Source organism: Leucoraja erinacea, chromosome 8 (assembly GCF_028641065.1).
Source record: "Leucoraja erinacea ecotype New England chromosome 8, Leri_hhj_1, whole genome shotgun sequence".
In the NCBI taxonomy this organism is placed as follows: domain Eukaryota; kingdom Metazoa; phylum Chordata; class Chondrichthyes; order Rajiformes; family Rajidae; genus Leucoraja; species Leucoraja erinaceus.
Genome location: NC_073384.1, coordinates 59257667 through 59271426, shown reverse-complemented (window position 1 = coordinate 59271426; position 13760 = coordinate 59257667). Strand labels below are relative to the sequence as shown.

General features: G+C 41.3%; 1 protein-coding gene across 2 annotated transcripts in view; it reads left to right on the top strand.

Moving 5' to 3' along the window:
* The first annotated feature begins 1239 nt into the window (after positions 1 to 1239).
* Positions 1240 to 13760, top strand: part of dusp10 (dual specificity phosphatase 10) — a 41463-nt gene continuing 28942 nt past the window's right edge. The window contains exons 1-2 of one of the 2 annotated variants that reach the window (XM_055639797.1): positions 1240 to 1417; positions 1839 to 2801. In XM_055639797.1, coding sequence (XP_055495772.1) covers positions 1886 to 2801 — 916 coding nt within the window. In that variant the 5' untranslated portion in view covers positions 1240 to 1417; positions 1839 to 1885. Of the gene's footprint in view, positions 1418 to 1437; positions 1505 to 1838; positions 2802 to 13760 lie in introns of those variants that run through there. The other variant, XM_055639798.1, reaches the window with a different exon arrangement.

Sequence of the window (13760 nt, the reverse complement as noted above, 5' to 3'; positions counted from 1 at the left end):
GCTCCTTCCAATTACCTGGACAGAAGCATTGACATCAACGCTCCATCCACATCCGGAGATTATTATTTTACCACGGTCCGCAAGTTAAACTTGTGCATTCATGTCAGGTCTGGGTTACGTCCCAGCGCAACACAGGCGGGTTTTTTTTTATGCAGCACACTGTGCTCGGCAGTAACGCTGCGGATCTATGGTGAACCTTGTGATGTTACTGCCAGACAAGCAACAAAAACAAAAATAAGTAACCCTTCCAGCCCAGGCAAAGAAGTCCATGAAAATACCAACATAATACTTTCACCTTCTCTCCCCGCCCACAAAAATAAAGATAATGTGAAACATTGTGGCCTGCGCTAAATGATTTGAAGATATAACCACAAAAAACTATATATCCCTCCAGCCCAGGCAAAGCAGTCCAAGGAATTACCAACATAATACATGAGAAGGGTCTCGACCCGAAACGTCACCCATTCCTTCCCCCGTCCCTTTGAGTTACTCCAGCAATTTGTGGCTATCTTCGGTGTAAACCAGGATCTGCAGTTCCTTCCTATACATAATATTTCCACGTTCACTTTCCCTTGCAAGTCTACACCCCCCATAAAAAAATAATGTGAAACACTGGGGGCTGCGCCAAATGATTAAATAAATAAAGCATCCCTCTCCAGCCTTGGCAAAGAAGTCCAAATACCAAAATAATACATAATTCACCTATTCCTTATATCCAGAGATGCTGCCTGTCCCGCGGAGTTACTCCAGCATTTTGTGCCTATCTTCGGTGTAAACCAGAACCTGCAGTTCATTCCTATACATAATACTTGCATGTTCACTTCGGTCTACACCCGCCACACAAATAAATAATATGAAACACTGGGATCTGCGCTAAATGATTTGAAAAGCAAACAGTTCATGGGCGATGCGGCAGGGAGGCAGGGAGGCAGGGAGGCAGGGAAGCAGGCACACCTCCGGCACGCTGCCTGGCGGCGGTCAGTTTACTGCCTGTCCCGCTGAGTTACTCCAGCATTTTGTGGCTATCAGCGGTCCCTTTAACTGCGTGCCCGCTTGCAGCGCTCCCCGCCCTACCATTGGCCGCTGATGATGTCATGCTTGCGGCAGCGCGTCACTCCTCTCGCCCCCCGCGGCCACCGATTGGCCAGTTCAACAGAGGGCGGGGCCACTGCCTGCCACCCCGCCTCGCCATTGGTCCGCCGCCGTGTCCATCAGGCGGCCGGCCCCGCCCCGCTCCCACAGGTTAAACCAACGCGCTGTATAAGTGCTGCCCTATTAAAGTGGCAACGCTCCCGCCCGCCTGCACACCGAGTGAGCAACACAAACAAAAAAGTCTTGTAATCGCAATAAACAACAGAAAGTGAATAATTTAGAGTGAGTCGCACGTCGATGAGGTCTAGCAGCTTAACACTGTGATGTAAGTACACTGTGGGAACGTGCCCTGCCTGGTTCCTGGCGAGGAGCCGCTGCAGACTGGACGCGCAGGCTGGCGACAAGTGTGAGAGTGAGTGCGAATGGCAGTGGACTGGAGAGAGGGAGGGGGAGAGTGAGAGAGAGTCAAGGGGCCGTGATTCCGCCTGGAACTACTATTAAACTGATCCATCTTGAACTTTTACTAAGATAATAAATAGCGAATGCATTTAAAGTCAGCTCAGCTGCTTGCCAACTGCATGCGCTCTTCGCCCCAGTTTATTTTTAGTTGAGTTCTCTGTCTATTTGCAGCAGTGTGTCTTTTAATTTATACCACCACCCCCCACCCCTCCCCTCCCCAGCCCAACATTCACACACCCTCCCTCCCCTCTGCTCTGATGCTAACAGTACATTTGATCCCGTTTCAGTCCATTTAGTCCTCGGATCGACAGCAGCGCCCAGCACCATCATCCTGATGCCTCCATCCCCTCTCGACGAACGGATTGTTGGTGTGGTGGCATTGCCGAGGCCGGTCCGACCGCAGGAACTTCATCTCCGCTTAGATAGCACCTACGTGGCTTCTGTTCCAGCGACCACTGCCCCTGCTGCTTGCAAGCCCCAGACCCAGAGCACGATCCTCAGCCCGGAGGCTGGGGTTTCGTTCCGAAGCGTCAACTTCACGTATATGCCATCATCCAACGGCTCGGTGCGCTCCCTGTCCTGTGGATGCAGCAGCGCTAGTTGCTGCACTGTGACCACCTACGATAATAAAGGCAACGGGTGCGACCAGACCCAAGGATCAGCCGGCAGCAGCAACCTCGTCCCAGCCTCTGCTTCTAAACTCGGGACTTCTGCAAACTGTGCCTCTTGTGCCAGTAACCAGATGGTGAGCAACAGCAGTAGCAGCAATGAGAATGGTGCCACTCTGAACCCACCGCCTTCTTCTGCCTCTGCCGCTGGACTCGGAGGACTCCTGTCTCCTCCATTAAGTGGATCCACCAAGCACATCGCCGGAGTCCGCACCATTTACCCCACCGAGTTAGCCAAGAAATTGACCAAATGCAGCAAGGGCCCCCAGTCACAGAGCCAGGGTCCTGTGATCATAGACTGCCGCCCCTTCATGGAGTATAACAAAAGCCATATCCAGGGTGCCGTCCACATTAACTGCTCGGACAAGATCAGCAGGCGGCGGCTGCAGCAGGGCAAAATCACGGTCTTGGATCTCATCTCTTGCAGGGAAGGCAAGGACTCATATAAAAGGATTTTCGCCAAGGAGATCATTGTTTACGATGAGAACACTAATGAGCCCAACCGGGTCATGCCCTCCCAACCCTTGCATATAGTCCTGGAATCGTTGAAGCGCGAAGGCAAGGATCCATTGGTTTTAAAAGGTATTATTGTTTAAATATTTATATTTCATTTATAGAGAAAATAAAAGTTTTAAAAGATAATATGTGGCATTGTGATAGGGAGCAGACTGATGTAAAATACAGTTTTGTGGAAATGGTAAAAGGAAGTTACAAGAGATGAGTGTAATTCGGAAACAAAAACACTGAAACACTGTGAAACTTCATCAGTTCCTTTTAACATTTCCACAAAGCCATACAATTTATTGTTCCTTTGAACATATTAGCTATTTGCACGATGTTTTAATATATAAAATGATGAAGTTGAATTAGGAAGTTTAGCTTGTAGGTTTTTTTTAACTGGGTATTAAGTAGAAGCTGGGAAAAAAACGCACTTGCAAGCAGAGAGAAAAGCAGCCTGGATCTAGGATACAGTATGTGTAGCATGTCTCTCCTTTCATCAGAGAAAATGAGAAAAATGAACACCAAGGATGTTTCCTGCAGATATTAACAAGTTGTGAAAGGTCCTGATTGCAAGGCAAACACAATCTCCGATACAACATCAGTAAGGACATTTGACAATGATATTGACTTTGTTTGGTTTTGAATGCATTGCAGTTTTTCAATCTCAATGCAGTTAATTATCATGGATGAAGTGAGCAGCAACAATATGAAATGCAGAGCAGGTTGGCTACTGCAGCATTGATCTTCCAAACAGATTGATGAGGGTTTGAGTCCCACCGCATCTTGTCACTCCAATCTTCAGGCAACATTTGGGATTGAATCTACCATATTTTGCAAGCTCCTAGGTAGACCACTTTTTCACCAAGAGTTAATATAAGGGAAATACAATCACTTTATTCCCCTCAAACGTCACAATAATATTATTTCCCTTGGTGGTTAATTGCAGAACAATGTGTGACCTTCATTGTCATTCGGCCTGGATGGAAGAAAAAAAGGCCTATAATGGAAAATGTATAAAAATTGTAAGATGCAAGAAGACACATTAGAAAACACATGATGGATGAGTAGCTTGTTATTAACGCAATTGCAGTGAGAGTTGCTGAGATTACATGCTATTAGGAATATGAATGGAAATAGATTTTACTGACAATGTCAAATCTGTACCAGTTATTGGATTAGCTAAAGACTGGATATGTCAGTTTTAAGGGTCCTTTTGGGAAGATTGTCGATGCCATTGTGAAGATCTTGTAAAGACACTGAACTGGCTGTAGAGATTAGCAGCTTTAGTTATGAGAATGGACGATAAAATGATACCGTGTGGAAACAGGCCCTTCGGCCCAACTGGCCCACACTGGCCACATGTCCCAGCTATACTAGTCCCACCTGCCTGTGCTTGGTCCATATCCCTTCAAACTTGTCCTATCGATGTACCTGTCTAACTGTTTCTTAAACATTGGGATAGTCCCAGCCTCAACTGCTTCCTCTGGCAGCTTGTTCCATACACCCACCACCCTTTGTGGGAAGAAGTTACCCCTCAGATTCCTATTAAATAATTTCCCCTTTACCTTGAACCTATATTCTCTGGACCTCGATTCCCCTACTCTGGGCAAGAGATTCTGTGCATCTATCCGATCTATTTCTCTCATGATTTTATAATTTTATATGGAAATTTTATAAAGGAACCTCAAAGTAAAATAAATGCATATGCTAAATACATTGAATATTTTTTAAAGTGTTAATAGAGAAAACTTGGAACATAAGGTGGACAGGATTACAAGACCTGATGAGCACTATTTAAGGGATGTTGAATGAATTACAACTGTGCGAGTCGTAATTTTCCAAAACATTCTTTACTCGGATTCTGCCTTTGGGTTGGAAAATTGTAAATGTAGTTGCTCCATAATTTAAAAGGGGGAGGGGGAAAAGGGGAGGATGATTACAGACCTTTGTGTTTAACATTACCCTTGGAAATTACTAGAATATGTTGTAAGACACCATGATTGAACACTTGGACAAATAGTAGCAGATGACAATTGGTTAGATTTGTCATGGCTGTGCAAATCAATTTAATTGTGTTATTTGAGAGGGTGTTGTACATGGGATGTCTTTAGAGAGCAACTGTTGGCAAAAACAAGTGCTAATGTTGGAAGCAAGAGATACAAATGGCAATAATACATTATCTGGTTCTATTGATGTTTCCCAGAAATCTGGGAATTTGTTTTTAACCTTATACACGGATGTCGGAGAAAGAAAAGGAATATTGCATGTGTTCTGGAATGTGGCCAGAGAAAACATTATCTTCAGGTTTGAGAATGGCTTCTTCCGATCAACCTTCAGGCAGGCGCTTGAACTACTCTGCTACAACAAAGGACAAAGGACATTTATTGTCACATACACCATTTCTGGTGCAGTGAAATTTGAGCAGCACACCAATAACTAACTAACAAACACCACAACCCCACCTCAGCACTGAGCCACTATAGACTTTGTGTAATGTTGCACTACATACTTTGGCTTGCACTATCAACTTGTATAACTCTTAGCTTATTGACTTATGATTTACTGTTTTGTTGTGGCCTGTAAAGCAGCAACAAGTAAGTATTTAATTGTTGCATATGTCAATTAAGCCTCCTAACTTCTTGATATTTCGACTGTGTAGGAGGCATGGTAAATTGTGTCGTTTTAGAGCAGGAAGTTAGAATAGTTAGACATTGACTGAGTTAGGTGGGCAAACTTTAGCAGATGCAATGTGAGGTTGTGGACCTAAAAAAAACTAAACTGGAGCATTTTTTGGAAAAGGTATGAGGTGTAAAGAAATTTACACCTCAATTAGCAGCCAGTAGACATTTAGTTTTGAAAATATTCTTTAAAAATGTTGGTTACATAAAAAGATGTATCATTTATATAGAATTTAGGTCAAATCTAATATGGTTTGCCACGACCAGCATTAACCATTAACTACTCGGGAAGCATATATTGGACTTAGTAAAAGTACATGGTAGATTATCCAGAATGATAATAAATGTTAGAAAATGAGATTATAAAGAGGATTGCAAAATGTTGGCTTGTATTTCCTTTACGATCAGTGTCTTTAAAATATTTTAATGATTCATTAGGATAGGTTTTAAATAATATTTAATCTGGGTGGAAATGAAGAGGCATTGTCTTAATATTAAACCAGTTATTTAAAAGGGAAAACATAAGGATTTTTCACGCATGTATAGTAACTGGGTATTTTGGGTGCCTGTACAAATTGAACTTTTTGAGAAAGATTATTATTATTTTGTTATTAGTTGATATTATTAAGTATATGGACTTGGGTCAATGCAGATTGGTTTGATCGTCAGAATGGCCAACTACTCGTTTCATGAATCTTTGAGCAGCTACTTAGACCATAACACCTTTTATCATCTTTCTGTAATCTGACCTGAGTGAATTAACTCAACGTGGATTAAAATGACCTAACATATATAGCATAGAAATGGACAAACCTTTTTCAATTCTTCTATGCTGGTGTTCACCTCTTTTAGAGAGGACCTCTAGAAGTAGTGCTCCGTTTTCTGCCCTACTTCTAACATGGGTGCAGTTGCATAGTTAATTGATGCCGTTGCATAATTGGTGCAGTTGCATAGTTAATTGATTAGCAACTTGAAGCCATGGGTCTGGGGACTTGAGTTGAAACCCCCACTGGGTAATTTGTATTAAAATCACAAGATAGTCATACTGCACAGAAACAGTCCCTTTGGCCCAATTTGCACATACGGACCTAGATGTCCCAACTGCTTATTAGGCCTATACTCCTTGAAACCTTTCCTATCCATGTACGTGTACAAATGTCTTTTAAATTTGTAATTAAAAAATCTAATTTCAACAGACTGTTAGATTGTCCTAAAACCCCATCCTATTCAGGGAATGACATTCACCACCCTTGCTTACTGTGGCTATAGATGACTTCATTGTGGATGACTTGTGTCTGTCCTCTGAAATAGCCCAGAGGGTAATCGGAAATGTACAATAAATGCTGGTCTTACCAATCCCATTCATGCCCTGTAAACAAAAAGAAAAAATTATCACAATTTTTAAATATCTTTCTGAGACCACTTCTCTCCCATTTTTCTCTGTTTCATTTGTTAAAATATCCAAAATATTTTCCTCCTCAGTGGCAAGTTCCGCTTTCTATCCACACTCTATCCATATGGAGCTTCCCCATTATTCCTCACGGCATTTAGTGATAATTATCTTGTATTCACGGTCACTAATTTTGAATTCTCCTACGAGCTAAACTCTTTTTCTGACATCTATCCTTTCAACTTGCTCATTATTTTTAATATTTTTATTATGTCAACTTTAAACTTCTCTTTTCCATACCAGAAAGCTCCAACCTGGTCAGTCTTTCCTGATAACTATAATCTCTCAGTTCTGATATGATCTTTGCACTTTCTCCAGTTACATAAAACTGACTGCAGTAGTGGATCATTCAGGCCTATGGCAACAGTGGGAACTGGCTGGACCAATAACCTCACTTTATCCTAATTTTGTTTTTTTTTTTTTTTTTTTTTTTTTTTTTTTTTTTTTTTTTTTTTTTTTTTTTTTTTTTTGTTTTTTTTTTTTTTTTTTTTTTTTTTTTTTTTTTTTTTTTTTTTTTTTTTTTTTTTTTTTTTTTTTTTTTTTTTTTTTTTTTTTTTTTTACTTTTTTTTTCTATTTTCTTGTAATTTGTGTTGTGCCAGGTTATCTTTAAAGAAAGACCTATTAATCACACCCACATCATATGGGTAGCGAGTTTAACATTCTAATCCACTCTGAGTAAAGATGTTTCTTGTGAATCATTTATCGTTGACCAAGTTAATTTAGATTTTATCCACTGGGTTAAATATTTGGGCCACTGGTTAAAGTTGACAAGTTGAAGCATCTCCAGTTTGTTATCCAATCAAACCAATTCCTAATTTTAAAGATATTTGCACACATTCACACTCTTCATTATTTATTGCCGGATTTAAATCCTAGCACTTTGTCCCCAAAGGAGATATGGGAGTACCTTTGATAGGATGATTGCAGTGGTATAAGGGGTTAAGTCACTTGCCAGAGCATGTGGGTAATGGGCAATTAGTACTAGCTATACCTGTGTATGAACAACATATGTACACATGCACACATGTTCCATCCGACATTCAGAAGCAAAGAAAAGCAAAGTTGTGCTTTTGCGGCTTGCAACTATTCTAGAAAGCGTGGCTTAGCTTTCAACACTAGGGTGTTGAACATCCAGGTAGAATAGAGGTGGGGAAATGTATTGGCAATGATCATGCATTGGTGACAGACCTCGCCCAGTTTCCCCAAGCTCTGTCTGTGTCATGAGATGTTTTGTCCCCAGATTCTTCTTTCTGCAGTCCATCAAACAGATGCTTAGTATCCTTGTATACATTTGCTCCAATACTTGATTACCTACTGGTCTATTGGTATCTGAAACTTGTACTAGACAATGGTCAGCAGGGCTTGTAAATTGATAGTTTTATTAAGCAAATCAATAAATGGCTTTTGACGAACAAATCTCAAGGAAATAGCTTGAAAGGCAGTTTATTTTTATGACTCAAGTTACATAAGATTAAAAGTGTAAAAACAGGAAACCCGAACCAAGTAGAAAACATTTACAGATTTTGAAGGGCAGGAAAACCTATTTAGTTTTGAAAAACTGTAAAATTATTTTAATGCAAACATATAATTGGAAAATATCGTAGTATAAACATTGTATAATGATGGTTCTGTGCGTGATACAACATTGCATTGATTTTAGCTTTTCTTCAAATTCTCATCGTATTTATATATACTCTAAATGGCTGCTCCAGAATTCAGTCTCAATTTGTGTTTGCAAATACTGTTGCTTAGAGATGGCATGTCTATGTCCAGTCTCTGGGACTGAATATCCACTCCAAGTTTGGTATTGGCAGTTAGGCCTATTACTGCTTCTGTGGTGCGGAGGTTTCTGAATATAAATTGATCTGGAGGCCACAGCGTTGTTTTCAGGATTGAATTACTGTTTAAATTGAGGATGGTTCAGCAAGTAAGTGCGGTTGGAAAGGTGCTGATAGATGTTAGCATTGCACAAAGATCTTATTTTATGAACTGGAAATAGACCGTTCAGTGTGATGGAATTATCAAAACGGGAAAGAGGCCGCTTTGAGACAAATATGCTTTTAACCTACTGAGACACAAGGGTTTCTGATCATTTGCTTGTATTAGGACTTTACAAAAAAATGTTGCTTGCATCAGATTTGTGTATGGACTTTGTCTAAGTCAATCGAAACAAATAAAGTTGTAGAATTTAATAAGGTTGCAACAATATCGAGCCATTGTAAATTTGGTTCACCTTTTGAATTCAATTAAGTATAAGGAGCAGCTCTATTCTTTTGGTGTTGCCACTCCATTGCCCTAAGATCATCTAATTATATTTTATACACTGTTGCATCAAGTTTTCATTCAAGTCTTCTTTTGTGTATGGGACAGTAATCCATATAGTTTCCTTAAGCCGTCAAGAATGCACTGCATAACACACTTGCAGGAATTGAGATAGTCCTTTTAACAGTTCACAGATAGAATTCTGGGCACACAATTGGAGATTTCAGCGCTGAAATGCCCTTGATGCTGCAGAACAATTGGAGGTAACAGGACATTAACGGTATCTCAGGGACACTTTGTACCCAAAAGCAATTGATATATCACATTTTGTCACCAAATTCGGGCATCTGTAGATATTTTATGCATTGCTGTGTTAGCTAATTGAACTATCAAAATACACTTGTGATATTAAATTACTCTTTAGTTCGTCATAATAAATAAAATGAAGAATATAATTATTGCAGACACTGTAAATAACATTGAGACACGAAGAACAGCAGAGGCTGGAATCTTGAGTAAAACACGAAGTGGGGATCAGGCAACATCTCCGAGGATATGGATAGGTGATATTTCGGATTGGGACTCTTCTTCAAACTAATTTTAGTAGGGGCCTGACCTGAAACATCGCCTCTGCATGTCCTCCACAGTTGCTGCGTTCAGAGATGCTGCCTGATCTGCTGAGTTACTCCAGCACTTTGTTTCACTGTAAATAACGTTAACATTTTGTGTGGATGTTGTATTATGTATGCGCATTGAACTGTTGAAGATAGACTTTCACATGGTTAGTCATTAGATTAAGCATTCACATGATGTGGAGACATTTATTTATTTTGGCCAATCCTGCATAGAAAATCAAAAATGAAAAACCATCATATGAGAAACGTATATAAAAAAAAATTATAATTGCTAATCTGTGCACACTGATTAAACACTTTATTGCCTGAAATGTACTTGCCTTGTTGTGCTGGTTCTGAGAGATCCACCAACAAGATATTCCTTGTGGATCAGCTTATTTTTGACTCCCCTGCTAATGCATTGACTCAAGTCTGAGACCATCTAGCAGCTGAAAGTCAGTGCATTTGCTTCAACTATAATGAGGGGAGGGGTCTAATGCATTGAGTTTAGCCCATAGTTTCATGTCAATCATGGCTGGTATATGTTTTAGTTTTAGTATTAGAGGTACAGTGCGGAAATAGGCACTTTGGCCCACCGAGCCCACACCGACCAGCGATCCCCGCACATTAACACAAACCTACACACACTGGGGACAATTTACACATACAACAAGTAAATTTACGTACATACCTGTATGTCTTTGGAATGTGGGAGGAAACCGAAGATCTCGGACAAACCCACGCAGGTCACAGGGTAAACGTACAACCTCCGTACAGACAGCACCAGACAGCACCTCTAATTTATAAATGCCCTGGATAAAAACAAGTGGGCAAAGTAGTAAATTTACAGATGACACAGGCATTGGTGGATTTTTGGATAGTGAGAAAGGTTGTCATGGGATGCAGCAGATCATAGAACAGTTGGCGATATGTGGAGAAATGACCGATGAGGTTGAATCCAGATAAATGCGAGGTGTTGTGTTTCAAATTGTCAGTGTATGGATGTACAAAGGTATATAGTGAATAACAGGACCTTGAGGAACATTGATGTACAGAGTGGGGTGCAAGTCGATGGCTCCCTGAAAGTGACACCATAAGTAGATATGTTAGTAAATAAGTCATTTGACATACTTGCTTTCATTGGTTGGGGTTTGAGCCAAAAAACTCAGGAAGTCATGTTGTAGCTTTATAAAACTTTGGTTAGACCATACTTGGAGTATCGTGTGCACTTCTAGTCATCGTGTTACTGAAAGTACATAGAGAACTCGGAGAGAGTACAGGAGAGGTTCACTCGGATTTTGCCTGGATTAGCGATATTAGCAAAAAGGATAGTTTGGACAAATGTACGGTATTTTCTCTGGTTGAGGGGAGTGTATAAAGTTATGAGAGGCCTAGATAGTTGTAATCCTTTTTATCAGGTGGAATTGTCAAAGACTAGAGGGCATAGCCTTAAGGTGGGAGAGTGAAAAATTAAAATGAAATGTGCCGGGGAAAATCTTTGTCTTTTTCTTTACACAGTGGTGGGTGCTTGGAATGTGCTGCCAGGGGTGGTGGTGGAAACATATACAATAATGGCTTTAAGAGGCTTTCAGATAGGCACATGGCTATGGAGGGATGTAGATCATATGCAGGCAGAGGAGATTTGCTTAACCTGGCATCATGTTCAACATATATTGTGGGCTGAGGGATGTCAAATACTGCAGGGTGTAGCATTAAGGTGAGTTGTTGTTTTACATAAGGACTGGTGGGTGCCTCGAACACTCTGCTGGGGAGAGTGGAGATCAGGGAGTAGTGGGTGCACAAAACACTTTGCATAGGGTGGAGGCAGATACAATAGAGATATTTAAGAGGCATTTAGACAGGCACACAAACAAACGGGGAATGGAGGGATATGGATCAAGTGCAGTTAGATGGATAGTTTAACGGCCTTGTGAACAGTTGAGATTGTCGACTGAAGAGTCTGTTCCTATGCTGTACTATTCTATTTTCTATAATTCTTTTAATTTGTAGCATTTAAATTTATAAGGAAATGCATTTCTTTTGTGGGTGGGGAGTTGTTAGTCATTTATCTTTTTCCATTTTATTTAAACACTATTTCAATAGTTTTTAAACTAATATAAAACGTTATTTGACGACAATAGTCTGTCAAAAGACCACTTAGGCTGTCCATGGACGCTGCCAGTCGAGGCTGACTTGCAACTTGCAGACCTCTTCACTTCATAGGATGGCCACTGCAGGGAAGCCTGAAGGGTATTAGGTGGGACAAGGGAATACTGTGGGTGGGGGTGGAGGGAGGGGCGTGGAGGTGAAGGAAGGTGGGGGAGGAGGGAGTGGGGTGGAGGTGAGGGGAAATGGCATGAAAAGCAAGCTGAAATTAATTTTGCTGTTTGTAAGAAGATCCCTTTCATACCAATATATTATTGCACTGGTGTCTTGCTTTCACACCAACTATGCTTGCTTGAATCTGTACACACTGGCAAATGTAGAGTAACGCCAATTGTATGTGCACCAGATATGCTGCAAAACCTTACTGGGGATGATTGATGCATGCTGCTACGAATGCACACATGAACGAGCAACCTTTGATGTGGAATCAGCACAAAATACTGGCAAATTTGCTCTGCTGTGCTGTCAGCTTCATGAAAACAGTACATTGCAATTCCCCTCCCCTTGTTCATGATGTTGTATTTGTACCTTAATTGCCATTAAATCTACCTACAAAGTTAAGCCTAGCAACTAATGGTGTGGTATGTGTTCATGACGCCAATTTAACCTCTTGCGGATTAAAATAAACAATTCGAGGTCTGGAGACTTTTTTTCATGTTGTGAATTATTTCAAGAAATTTTAAACATTTCAATTTTTTATTAATTTATTTGTTCATTCTGGTCTCTCCATTCGGTTTGCTTTTTTTTAAAAATCTTTCTAATCTGACATTAAGTTTACTGATTCTAATAACATCCCTCAGTCTTTCTGTTTATTTCACAATCCGTAGACCTCATTGGTTAAGTAGATGCACCATCTGTCCAGTTGCTTATAACTAGTTGGCTGATGTCATCATGCCGTTCTCAGCTCATATTTCTGGCAACTTCATTAGATTTTCTTTTACATAGAAACCTCACGGTGGCTGAACAGCAGTCTTTGCCGTGAGATGCCACCCGTCCATTTAAAGTCTGGCTCAGTTGATGTTCACTCATTCTTGACATCAGGGTCTGAGCCATTGGGAGGGGTTGAGTAAGCTGGGGCTCTATACTTTGTAGTGTACCTAATACAAATACCTGGGAGTGTACCTGGACAGTAAACCGGACTGGTCCAGGAACGCTGAGGCTCTGTACAAGGAGGGACAGAGCTGTCTGTGCTTTTTGAGAAGGCTCCGCTCCTTCACCATCTGCAGTAAGATGCTGCAGATGTTCTACCAATCGGTGGTAGTCAGTGCCATCTTCTTCGCTGCCGTGTGCTGAAGCAGCAGGGCGAAGGCTATGGATGCCAATAGGGTCAACAAACTCATCAGGATGGCTGGCTCTGTCCTGGGGGCAGAGTTGAATTCTTGGGAGGTGGTCTTGAAGGGAGGATGCTCTTCAAACTGCAGAGCATCTTGGACAATACAGCTCACCCCATCCATGACCTGAGGAGCACCTTCAGCAACAGACTGGTTCCACCAAGATACAGGACAGAACGCCGCAGGAGATCCTTCTTCCCTGTTGCTATCAAACTTTACAACTCCTCCCCCTTCTGTCGTGGGGTAGACTGAGACTGAGCCACCCCCCCCCCCCCCACAACTGTTGACTGTTAAACTGTTGGCAAATTAAGGCTGTGGAGGCCAAGTCAGTGGGTATTCTTAAGGCAGAGATAGATAGACACTTGATTAGTACAGGTGTCAGAGGTTATGGGGAGAAGGCAGGAGAATGGGATTGGGCAGGAGAGATAGAACAGCCGTGATTGAATGGCAGACTTGGTGGGCCAAATGCCCTAATTCTACTCCTATCACTTAAGACCTTATGACCGTGTCAGTTCCCCTCTATCCCACATCTACCCTT